The following is a 12,755-nucleotide window of genomic DNA, read 5'->3' on the forward strand; positions in this document are numbered from 1 at the left end:
AGTGTTTCTGATGTAACCTAACAGCTCTTCAGAAAAATTGTGGCTCCCAGAAATTCTTCATTATAGACCACAGAGTTATACTGAAGTTTGAGAGCAGAATATTAATTCCTTTAAAAAAATCTAACATTTAGCAAACAACCTACAGACAGTCCTGCAGTTGACTATTTGTGCTCCTTAAGGATTGTTAAATCATAGAATGGTTTGGGTTGGAAAGGACCTTAAGGATCATTTGTTCCACATCTCCTGCCACACGAAGGGACACCTTCAGCCAGACCAGGCTGCTAAACCCAACCTGGCCTTGAACATTGGCAGGTTTGGAGCCTCCACACCCTCTCCAGGCAACCTGTTCCAGTGCCTCACAAGAATTCCTTCCTAAGGTGTAATCTAAATCCAGCTTCTTCCATTACCCCTCATCCTGTCGCTACATGCCACTCCAGTCTTCTGTAGGCCCCTTCAAATACCGGAAGGCTGCTCTAAGTTCTCCCTGGAGCCTTCTCTTCTCCACACTGAACAACAACCAACTTTTGCAGCCTGTACTCATAGCAGAGGTGCACCACCCTCTAATTATCTTTGTGGCCCTCCTCAGGACCTGTTCTAACAATTTCATGTTCTGGATCCTCATGGAGGACACTGGCAAAAAGCTCCCTTTCCCTTCCAGTCTTCCAGACATCTCACTGTGTTTTGCATAACACTCATGATACCAGGCAGAAAGCCCTGTGAGAATTTCATCCTTCTGCATGTTGTGGATCAACAAGGGAACATAAAACCTTTCTGTTCTGCCTGTGTTTATACCAAACTGTTTATTCCCAGATCCAGAAAGGTATGCCAGCTCTGCAGCATCATCTAGCTCAAACTTGGTACTACAGGAAAAGTCTGTGGGCTCAACTGCTATTGAGATCCATGGGAGATGTTAGCTTTACCACCCACAAACCTCATATTTGACAGGGAAGTCACATACACAGTCCTCAGACAGCAAAACAATAGCAGAATGTATTTCACATGCTGCATTTGTTCCACATATGGAGTACTCTGTCCAGTTCCAGAGGAACAGAGAGTCCAGTGGAGGCTACAAAGATGATTAGGGGACTGAAGCATCAATCTGAGGAGGAAAGGCTGAGAGACCTAGAGAAAACTGAGAGGAAATCTTATCAATGATGATTAATAGCTAAAATTGAGGGTCAAGAGGATGGGGCCAGTCTCTTTTCAGTGGTGCCCAGTGATAAGACAAAGGGCAATGGGCATAAACTGGAATAAGAACAGGAAGTTCCACCTAAGCGTAAGGAAACAACTTTCCTGTGAGGGTGCTGGAGCACTGTAACAGGCTGCCCAGAGAGGTTGTGAAGTCTCCTTCTCTGGATAGATTTAAAACCTGCCTGGTTGTGATCCTGGGCAACCAGCACAACTTGCATATGGGAATCAAAGAGATGCCCTAAACATCCTGCCAGAGTACATGCCCATTAAAATTTTCTTGTATTAACTCTACCTGATGGCAACTGGGCTTAAAAAAAGTCATAGTCCTTTCATTGGGGTTGTTATCAGTACTTTGAATCCTTTGCTTGACTCTATCAAAAAAGTCCTGAATTACCACTTGAATTTAAGAGTACATTCTACTGCAATAATTACCCAAATGGCAACACAACCATGATTTTGGCAGTGGAGCCAGAAACCCAAGCCTGACTAAATATGTGGATACTCAAAGGGACTCAGCCTTCTCATCACTGCTGCTAGATCACTCTGCCAATGGCACCAGTATATCTCATTTTGCAGAAAGATGTCAATTTAGGATTACTACTTTGCACCACTCTGCAAGTACTGCCTTATTTCCTATCCTGGCCAAAGGCTAAAAGTATTTCTTGACTTTTAAAGATCTCCTGAACCCTAGAAACTAGTAGAAATCTAAAAAGCAGGAGAAGTGATTCTCTGATAAGCAAACATGAACTTGCCTGTGAAACAAAACCTGACTGCCTAACAGGGCTCCCATGATGTTTGAAAGGAGAAGTTTATTGTAACCCACAAATGTGTTTGTTAAGGCATAAAGAAATCTCACCTTTCTGCTTTCAAGCAGTATTCTGAAAACACAAAACAAGAGAAGAAATAAAGGCAAAGAAATTAAGAAAAGGGATAAATAAAACAGATCTTTAAAACAAAAGGAAAAAGGAGCAGATAGTTATGCTTTGAATTCTTTTGGAATTATGCAAGCTAAAATCTCTCCTGAGAAATTCACTGGAAAGCATACAGGCATTGTTGGTTCTTCAGACATTACTATTTAGCAAACTAATAATGGAGGAGGCAGATGTCCCATGCCAGTAACATCACACATCACACATGTATTTATGAGATCAGGGAAAATAACTGACCATGCATGTACAGATTCAGGCAAGACAGTCTGAAAACACTCCCTCTGTGAGAAAAGTGTTGGGCTATTTCAGTGGAGGCAGAGCTATGCTGAGTCTGAGAACCTCTGACAATCTGAATGTAAAGCACTAACTGGTCTTTTCTTTTTTTTCTAAGTGCTGTGGCTTTTAGATTAATTTCCCTCTTAACAGCTACACAGATGTTCACCAAAGAAGAAAATAGTCAGATTTAAGCACTTAAATTGCTAAAACTTGTTCCCTCTCACACCACGCCAAAGACAAATGAGACTTCTGCTTTGTCTTCACTTCTACTGGTCACTGATTACCAACACAGAAATGAAATACCAGATAATATTTATGTTCCAAGTGCAAACATCATTTAGCTACATTAGCCTCTCTATTTAGAATGTCCTATTTCTTTCACTTACAAACTTGAAGTTCCCTAAAACAAGTGAGGTTGTAGCAAGGACAAAATTTACAGGCAAGTTATGCAAAGCTGAAATGTTTCTAGGGCAATGGCTTATAGTCCCTTGGAGTCCCATAGATGGTATTTTACTGTGTACTCAAAAAGCATTTATTTACATACATGTCTGAGGTTTTCTGTCAGGTTTAAAGTTCACTCTCTTCTCAACTAATCTAATTTATCCAAGGTGGATGGGCTCACTTTTTTCCTTTGGAAAACCAATGCTGTTACACTGTTCCCAATTCTTCCTCCAAAGCAAAACTTGGGCGTTGGCAGCTCCTCCAAAATTTCAAATCCTGCCAAACAGAAATTAAAATGCTTTTATTAGAAGGAAGCAACTTTATTCTCCTCTTGGATAACCCTTTGAAAACCATTCTTTATTCCTCTGGAAAACTTGCAAGTCAGATACTCTTTAAGTTTATAGGACTGTATTGTATTGCTGCACTGCACCACTGCTTTATACAGCTGAAACTCTTCCATGGATAATAAAAATCTTAGCTGGCTGACTCACACAAATTAATGGCAGAAAAGATGGTAACTTGCCAGTAATTTTAGTCCCTAGAAGGGATGGTTGGTTTAGATCCATGCTGAGTTTCAAGCCTCAGGCACGAAATGCAGGAGCTAATTGGCATGTAAAAACTCCAAAACTTTCAGAAAAGTCACTGAGGAGGTGACATAAAGGGTCATGGCCACAGGCTTGCCAGTTCCCCTAAACTTGGGTAACAGTTAGTTAGTCCAATTTCAAAGCGATCGGATGGGTGAACTGGGTCTGGTAATAAAGGCCCAGAAGAGGAAAAGTGTTACACTTGCCCGGTGTAACTAGACTGAAATCTTCATTCTCCTATGTATCATAAACATCTCCTCCCTTGGTAGGTTGGCACTGTCAAATACAGAAGTGCAATTCTTGAGGAAAGCAGAAGGAAGATGGGCTGAAGCATTTACTAGAGGCTTTGCATTGTCTAATCATGATCCAACAAAGAAAATGTGCTAACTCAGACACTGCAATTCACCTGTTGCATCATTGATCAGCTGTAAGTTAGCAGATCATAAAAAGATAGACGACTTGTGGCTGGCAAAGATCTTTAAGATCATGAAGTCCGACCACTGTCTAACTCTACCAAGGCTGGTGTTATACCATGTCCCTCAGCACCACATCTCTACCTCTTTTAAGCACCTCCATGGATAGGGATTCAGTCACCTCCCCAGGGAGCCCATTCCAGTGTTTGAGAACCCTTTCAGTGAAGAAGTTAGTACTGTTCAATTGCTTACCTTCTCTGAACTCGTTCAGCAGCTCCTCCTTGGTCCAGTTGCAAGATGTTATGAGGAAAAAGCCCTCTGGTTTCAATACACTGCAGAGAGATCTCACATACTGCTTCCTCTTCCCCACCGCATTATCAGGATTGAGGCTTATGGCATCATATGTCCCCTTGTCAATGCAAATCTCAAATCCTGACAGTTCAGCTGATGGAGCCAGGAAGTCTTCTACCTAAACCAGAAGCCTGCAACTGTGAAAACAATCTTCTACTCAGTAGCTCCTGAACCTTTAATGCAAACCTATGCTTTAAAATGAAAAGCCTCAGACCTGAGGAAAGGTGGTGACAGTAGGTGTCCTTAGGAAAGGGTAACTCACAGGCTTTACACAAGCATAATGCTCTGTCAGCTTCTTTCTTCTCTATGTATTACATGATGATCTATTTGTTGTAAAGCCCCTCTATATACCTACCCTTTTAAAGCTCAAATAATATCCTTGAAGTTGATTCCTTAAATCATTATTTGTACTTTGATCCCTGGTTTCCCAGGTGCTGTGTGCTAGGCACTGTACAAATACAGAACAGACAGTGCCTGCCACAACGAGATTACAGCTGACATACAAGAACAGAGACATCACACAGGTACAGAGCTGGAGGATAAAACAGTGCACCAGAGAGCTCAGAATGAAAGGCAGTCACAGAATCACAGGGTGGCTAAGGCTGGAAGGGTCCTCTGGAGGTCACCTGGTCTTAACCCCTGCTCCAGCAGGGCCTCTCAGACTTCCACAGCTTCTAGAGTTCTAGCACTCACAGGTTAAATCCTGTACCTCAAATCTGAAATTCAGAATGTAGAAGCAAAAATACAGCTCACCAAATGGAAACCACTATTCTGCTCCTTGCCAGAAGCAAGGAAATCTTGTTAGCCCCAACAACTGCTACAGACAGAAAAATAGTAAGACCAAAAATCTTCTTGTAAATACAGATTTATTTGGGTGGAGTTCTCTCACAAATGAACTTCAAAAGATATCACTACTATAGCACACTGAGCACATCTGAGCATCAATTAGGTATTTTATCTTGGTTTCTAGTTCCTCAATAAACTTTCTCTCAAAACTTACCTTTAATTTAATGTGAAACATCCCTTCCTTCTCTCTTACTTTTTCTGAGAGTTGTATTGCAGAAGGAGAATAATCAATTCCAGTGAGATTAGTGTAGCCAGACCTTGCCTAGGCACAAGAAGAGAATCTTAATCAGTGTGCTAGCAATATTTTTATCCCACAAATGTATTCCCTATCTCTAACCTATCTCATCTCTCCTCCTCTTGACAGAAATCCCCCCACCCTTTTACTCATTTTTATTTTACTTATCATTACAAGATCTAAATAGCTGAAATAACTCCACTCTGCCCAATATCTCAGAAAAAGAACTATTGACTGAAAGCTGCTTTACATCAACATGTGGAAAATTGAGCAGAACTGTGAAAAACATCACCCTGGACAGGAAAAAGCTCTCTTACCTGCACCAAAAGTAACCCAGAAACCAGGAATTTTCACTGATGAGAACGTGTGGCAGTGCCAAATGCTTAACAATAGTAAGAAAACCTCTCTGACACTTACATAACATTTGAGATTGAGCAATTATTTGGTTTACAATGCAAATCATTTAATACATTTCCTTAGTACAGAAATCCACTGCAAAACCTTATGTCTTTCTAGTAGTTCATGCTAATGCTGAATGCAATTCTTCGTGTGCTACAAGGACTATGTATCAGCAGTTTTCAGGTAGGTTATAAACCACATAAAAGAGCACCCAGAGCCTTTCTGATAATCTATCTTTGGAGTAGATAACAATAACACAGTTCAGCAAATCAGGCACTGAGATCCAGCAACCCTTCTGCAAAGCAGGTTGGAGTTGGGCATGTAGGAGAGGTAGCGACACAATTTCACTCCAAGGTAGAAGCTGAAGCAACCAGATCTGGCTATCGTGTGCCAGTTGGTCTGGCTAGATCCAAACCTAACAGGAAGAGTGATGATCTTACAGCTAGCTGCAGGCAGTAATAGCAGGGAGAGGGAGGAGGCTTGGGTTTGGTTTTGAAAAATACATGGACTTTAACTTGCATGAAGCAATGGGCTGCAGATCTTGTTCCAAAGGCTGACACCTCCACAGCAAAGGAAAATACAAGGAGAATGGTTTAAAGGGGTTCTTCCTCCTTCCAGCAGCCCATGTGAGCTCAGTGCTGACCAGCTGTTCTTAACTGAGGACTAATTTCAGCTAAACACAAAGACCATGTTGTTTGCACTTGATGAAGAACAGCATATCACTCAGACTTCTGCCCACGTTCCTCCCCAGAGCAAGCCAAGCTTCCTGAGATGCCTGCGCTGAGGACTTGGGGGTGGAAGAGGAGTTCTCACAACAGCTCCTCTGTTTGGAAAGGAAGAGCTTGAGTAATTTCAGGGAGTTCCCATTCACTCCTATAGACTCCAGGGCAGATAAGGTAAATTTAAGGATAAACAACATCAAATGTTGCTAAACCTGTACGACCTGATTACATACGGCCAGGAAGGGACCACTCACTGAAGCGACCAATGTGGCCACACTGCATCCTGCAACTGGACTCCTGTCCTGAAGGAGGTGTTTATAAAGACTCTGCTGCTGCTACTTGAAAGAGTAGATTAAACAGAAGGTACTTTGCAATCTTATCAGCATTGCCTCTAGTGCTGCCAGGTAGACCTCTTCACTGGGTTGGTTAACACCCTTCGCTTCAGTGTTTACATGCCATTGACTTTCACAATACTTGGGAACAACAAAAAAGGGTCAGAGCTCCACATGACAGCAATATTTTCTTAGAAGAGTAAGAATTTTTGGAAGACAGAAGAATTAGGTCATCAATGCAGCCTAACAGATGCCTGAAGTTTGGACCACAGTCTACTGCACATATAAAACCAGCAAGGGGTCCCACTTATGTATCCGAGATCCTCAAAGTAATCAAGAAGAAAGGAAGCCTTCATCATCACTTTTGTTGGAGCTGAGACAGGCAGAGCCCTGCAGTGTGCATGCAGAAGCCACTTAGCAGTATGCTGGATATTTTGCCTTTTGGCTGGGGCCAGTTTACATGGATACAGCAGGATACTTTGTGGGGTTTGCTTTATTACCTGCTTTTCAGATGGTTACTATCCCTCTTTTTGTGCAACATGCCCTGCTGGAACCAGCAACGTCTCACCTAGACCCAGTTTAAGAGTAATTTCCCTACTATACTCCCATACACTATCCTTTACAGTTCATGGCATGCCAGGGCCCAGCATTCTTGAACAAACTGCACTCCATGGCATCTCCTCCTGCTCTGATGATAACCTTATATGTACCCTTAGCCAGCTAGCTTTTAAAGACATGCTAGTAATGTCCTGCATGACTGAATTCCGGCTGCCTTCTTCAGCATTGCCATTTCTGTCAGAGAACCACCGAATGACTTGGGTTGGAACGGACCTTAAAGGTCATCTAGATGCAACCCTGCTGCCATCGACAGGGACACTTTCCACTAGACCAGATTTCTCAATGCCCCATGCAACCTGGTTTGGAACACTTCCAGGGAGAGTGCATCCTCTGGGCGACAGGTTCCCGTGCCTCACCACCTTCATGGAGAAGAATTTATTCCTAATGTCCCATCAAGCTTGCTTCACCTTGGCTTGTCACTCCATGCCTTTGTAAAAAGTCCCTCTCCAGCTCTCCTGTAGCCCCCTTTCAAATACCAGAAGGCTGCTCTAAGGTCTTCCCTGACTCTCTTCTCCACACTAAGCAACCCCAACTCTCTCAGCCTGTGTTCACAGCAGAGGTACTCCAGCCCTCTGATCATCTTTGTGGCCTTCTCTGGACCTGCTCTAGTAGTTCCATGTCCTCCTTCTGTTGCGGGCTCCAGAGTTGGACATGATATCCAAGTGTGGTGTCACCAAAATGGAGAAGGGCAAAATGGCCTCCCTTGACCTGCTGCCCATGCTGCTTGGGATGCAGCTCAGGATACAGTTGGCTTTCAGTGCTGCTGTGATGTTATTGAGCCCAACTCCAGCGGCAGAACTCTTCTATGGTAGCTTATATCCTTACCTAAAGAATTCTAACTTGATTTTCAGAGCTAACACCAAGAAAAATCTCTTTTACATCCACAAAGCAAGTGAGATCCTGAATTATTTAGCAACTATCAACAATGTAACTTCTGAAATCACTTTTCAAAGGGGAACTGAACAGATAATTTCCTCTAAAAGCAACCACAGAACTTTGAGATGCTTAATGCAAGGGAGAAGGGTGCTTTTATGGTAGTTTAGTAAAGGCTAACAGGCTGTCATTTTCCCATTACATAATGAAAATAATTTTCAGGTATGTCAATGGGGCCAGTATAAAATTGAAGTCATATAAAGAAGGTTTTTCTGTTGGATGCTTCAACAAGGACCAGCTAATTTCTCTTAATGAGATGAGCAATTTCTCCTTTTGATGATATAACTTCTTTTAGGGCTACAGTGTAGCAGCAAATTCCCCAAAAGGCTTTAAACTCTTCTAAAATCAAAGTCCTTGTTAAAAAAATCCATTATAAACTTGACTTTGAGCCCTTGCAAACTCTACAGTAACAAATTCTGGAACAACAGAAACTACAACAGTATGACAGCTTCTTTCTTTACCCACTCACCTATAGTATTAGAGGAGAGCATTCAATCAAAACTAGGAAAATGAAAACCCCTGGAACTCCTTAAGATCCTGCATCAATGTATGGTAACAACATTATAACATTTCAGGACATATCTGGTTAGGTGTTTCCACCCTGATGGAATCATATCTAACTCTACTAAGGCTGGGGCTATACCATGTCCCTCAGCACCACATCTCTGTGTCTTAAAACACTTCCATGGATAGAGATTCAACCACCTCCCTGGGGAGCCTGTTACAGTGTTTGAGAACCCTCCCCTGATGCCAGCTTGAGTGCATTTTGTCTCCTCTTATCACTTGTAGCTAGGAAGAGACCAACCCCCACCTTGTTAATGACTTTTAAAGTAATTACATAAAACCCTTGGGTTTATCCACATTTTACATCAGTAACAAGTGTTGTTATCATAACTGAGTGCAGGAGAAAGGGTGTGTTTTTGCATATTAGAGGACTTTGTGTATTAGTTGACCTCAGTTCCCTATCTGGGGGTGCTTTACACAACAATGCCCTATCTGGGGGTGCTTTACACAACAATGAAAAGAAAGGCATTTTTAAAAGCAGGAAAACAGAAAGTTAAATTAAGGGACATTCATGCTGATGGATGTAAAGAAATACTGTAGATTTTAAAATATGAAGTACTGACACCCTGGGCATTACCAAGACTTTAGGAGTAGGTCTAGCAAAAAAAAGTAGGTATTTTCATCAGGTGAGACAACATGCATGTCCTGTCCCTAGGTCTGCACCCCTAATGGCACTGCTGGTACTAGGAGTTTCTGTCAGCCCCTTGCATTTATGCCACATCTTTGTCCCAGGATGTTATTCAAGCCATACCAACAGCAGTTATGCTCTTAAACCAAATGAAATTATAGAATCTGATGATCAGTGTTCTGCTGATGGGAAAAAACCAAAATATAACTTCTAATTTAGGTTACTTATTCATGTAAGTGACAGCTTGCCACAATTACTATTGTTAGCTGTGAGAACTGTGTTTAAACCGCCCTGTTTGGAGAACTGATTCTGTATCAGAAACATAAATTGTGCAATATACCAACCAATTCAACCAGCAAAACACCATTTCCAGTTCCAATGTCAAGCACAGAACTCTCAAGGGGGACCTTTTGTTTTTCCAGCCATCTGATTATGCGCGTCATGCTTTCTTCTCCAAACCTGTGACAGACAAGGTAATGAAGACTGCAAAAATGTATAAAAGATACATTTATTTCATCACTCCCTCCCTCCAGCTTTTGCAAAGCATCTTTTTTCACAGTATCACAGTATAACTTAGGTTGGAAAGTACCTCGAGGATCATCGAGTCCAACCTATCAACACAGACCCCATGACTAGACCATGGCACCAAGTGCCACGTCCAATCTCCTCTTGAACGCCTCCAGGGACGGCGACTCCACCACCTCCCTGGGCAGCCCGTTCCAATGACGAATGACTCGCTTGGTGAAGAACTTCCTCCTCACCTCGAGTCTAAACCTCCCCTGGCGCAGCTTGAGACTGTGTCCCCTTGTTCTGGTGCTGGTTGCCTGGGAGAAGAGATCAACCCTTCCCGGCCACAACCACCCCTCAGGTAGTTGTAGAGGGCAATAAGGTCTCCCCTGAGCCTCCTCTTCTCCAGGCTAAACAATCCCAGCTCCCTCAGCCTCTCCTCATAGGGCTCAAATCACTTGAGTCATGACTGCCATAGCTAATGTTCCATGTTTCCTCTGTTTAAATTAAAATTCATCATATGGCCTCAAAACTCTCTGGAACAACAGCTCTGGGAGGTGACGCCCTCCATTAAAAGAAAAAGATGGCAGCACCAGCAAGGTGTGTAGTTAAACCTGAGCTCAGGGATAAAACCCACCTTTATAAGCAACATACAACTGCCATCTCACTTTCTGTATAATGACAACTGTCAAAGTGCAGCTGTGGAATCTGCATTGCAAAATTAGGCGAGAGAGAAACTGCTGGCTTCAAGATTAAAATTCCTCACATTTGCCAACACCCAGAAGTATTCAGTGACCCACTGACTCACTGCTGTGTTTTCACAACGTCTACTTTCATAATGAAATAATAGAAACATTCTGCTGAAGTTATTTACCAAATTTCCCCAGCATCTCCAATATCTTGAAAAGTCTGCAGTTCTCTTTCATACGCAGCATCCCAGCTAGAGTCAGGAAAGGAGAGAAAAGACAGGATGTTACAATTAATACTGGAAAAAAAATTGAAGAGGGGAAAGGCGAGAAAGCTGTGTTTATGCAGCAACGCCACTTTATGCCCATTGTATCATCCAGATAAGATAAATTACTCGGGAACACATTGCCTGCCAGATACCAAGCCGGTGATGCCCGAAGAAGGAAGGCTGAGGGTTACCAAAGTATCTGGGGCACAGCCGGGCTCTCCAACACCGGAGAGCTGCCGGGGGTACCTTGCCTGGCCCTGACCCACCGACGCCGCCCGCCCGCGGCAGCGGCCCCGCCACTCACTGCTCTCTGGTGCCCAGCACCGAGGGGTTGAAAGGCTCCTCCCCGCACTCTGACCCTGGCCCCGGCCCCACGGGGCACACGGGACGCTGCCCGGTCACCGCCATGCCCGGCCAGCGCGGCCCGGAAGCACCTCGGTACCATAGAGCGCAGCGGACAGAGGGGCTCCTCTCGGCCGCCGCTCTGGCGCTTGGAGGACCTGACCAGCTCCGTGAGGACTTCCCTCAAAAAAATACATTTCCAAACGTTCCATAGTTTTGCTTCTAAGAAACGGTAGTGCTCAAAAACTGAGGGATTGGATCAGGTCTTGAGTTTGAAAATGAAGCGGTAATGAGCACGGAGCTTAGCATTTAAAAGCGGAGAGCTCTGTGTAAAGGGAGGAGCTGTACTGAGCAGCAGGGGACTTCAGACTCTACCGGCAGTGCTGGGTTCAGCTCGGGGGCCCACGGAGTAAGAAAGACATGGACCTGTTGGAGCAAGTGCAGAGAAGGGTCAGAAAGATGTCCAGAGAGGTGGAGCACCTTCCCTATGAAAATAGGCTGAGACAGTTGGGCTTTCTGGCCGTTCAATACATAAAAGGGGCCTATAAAAACGCTGGAGAAGGACTTTATACAAGGGCATATAGTGGTAAAACAACGGGTATTTGCTTTAAAGTGAAGGAGATTAGATTTAGATTCAATATTAGAATAAAATTGTTTGCTGTGAGTGTCATGAGACACTGGACAGGTTGCCCAGAGAGGTGGTACATTCCCCATCCCTGAAAACATTCCAGGTCAGGTTGGACAGGACTTTGAGCAACCCACTCTAGTAGACATCCCTGCTGACTGCAGGCGTGTTGGACTAGATGACCTTTAGAGGTCTCCTCCAACCCAAACCATTCTGCGATTCTACGATTGTATCTCACAGCAAGGCCGGGGGTACGGAACGATCCAGGCTTGGGTATCATAGTATCATTCAGGGTTGGAAGGGACCACAAGGATCATGCAGCTCCAACCCCCCTGCCATGGGCAGGGACACCCCACACTAGATCAGGCTGGCCAGAGCCTCATCCAGCCTGGTCTTAAACACCCCCAGGGACGGGGTCTCGACCACCTCCCTGGACAACCCATTCCAGGGCTTCACCACTCTCATGGTGAAGAACCTCCTCCTCACATCTAGCCTGAATCTCCCCACCTCCAGCTTCATTCCATTCCCCCTAGTCCTATCACTACCTGAGATCTTGAGAAGTCCTTCCCCAGCCTTCCTGTAGGCCCCCTTCAGATACTAGAAGGCCATAATGAGGTCACCTCGGAGCCTTCTCTTCTGCAGACTGAACAGCCCCAACTCCTTCAGTCTGTCCTCATAGGAGTAAACGGCAGGAGTACGCCAGCGCCCGGCTCAAAGCACCTAGCTCACTTCGAGCTGCATGGAGCTGACCCTTGTTTCCCTGACCGGCCAAAGACGTAGTCTGCACCCCATTGCGGGGTAGGGGAGACCCCGCTGCGCCTAGTCCCCGCGCGGACGGCACTACACTTCCCAAGGGTCTCCGCG

General features: G+C 44.2%; 1 protein-coding gene across 1 annotated transcript; it reads right to left on the bottom strand.

The window, feature by feature from the left end:
• Positions 1-965: 965 nt before the first annotated feature.
• On the bottom strand, positions 966-11,340 carry EEF1AKMT2 (EEF1A lysine methyltransferase 2). Its single transcript, XM_068140178.1, has 6 exons — positions 11,229-11,340; positions 10,844-10,909; positions 9,807-9,921; positions 5,186-5,293; positions 4,087-4,303; positions 966-3,113 (listed from the first exon to the last, which is right to left on the bottom strand). Exons 1-6 carry the CDS (start codon positions 11,330-11,332, stop codon positions 2,986-2,988), a joined length of 738 nt encoding a protein of 245 aa, XP_067996279.1. The 5' UTR covers positions 11,333-11,340; the 3' UTR covers positions 966-2,985.
• Between the last annotated feature and the right edge of the window lie 1,415 nt (positions 11,341-12,755).

Source organism: Melanerpes formicivorus, unplaced genomic scaffold, assembly GCF_026170545.1.
Source record: "Melanerpes formicivorus ecotype bairdi unplaced genomic scaffold, bMelFor1.0.p_v2 SCAF_6, whole genome shotgun sequence".
Lineage (NCBI taxonomy): Eukaryota > Metazoa > Chordata > Aves > Piciformes > Picidae > Melanerpes > Melanerpes formicivorus.

What these genes read in the sequence shown, in the direction of transcription:
- EEF1AKMT2 (XM_068140178.1), bottom strand. Translation starts at nt 11,332, where the DNA reads ATGGCGGTGACCGGGCAGCGTCCCGTGTGCCCCGTGGGGCCGGGGCCA. An exon ending in GTGCTGGGCACCAGAGAGCA is followed by an intron (nt 10,910 to 11,228) that starts GTGAGTGGCGGG and finishes TCCTGACTCTAG; the next exon opens with CTGGGATGCTGCGTATGAAA. An exon ending in GCTGAACGAGTTCAGAGAAG is followed by an intron (nt 3,114 to 4,086) that starts GTAAGCAATTGA and finishes TCTGTTTGGCAG; the next exon opens with GATTTGAAATTTTGGAGGAG.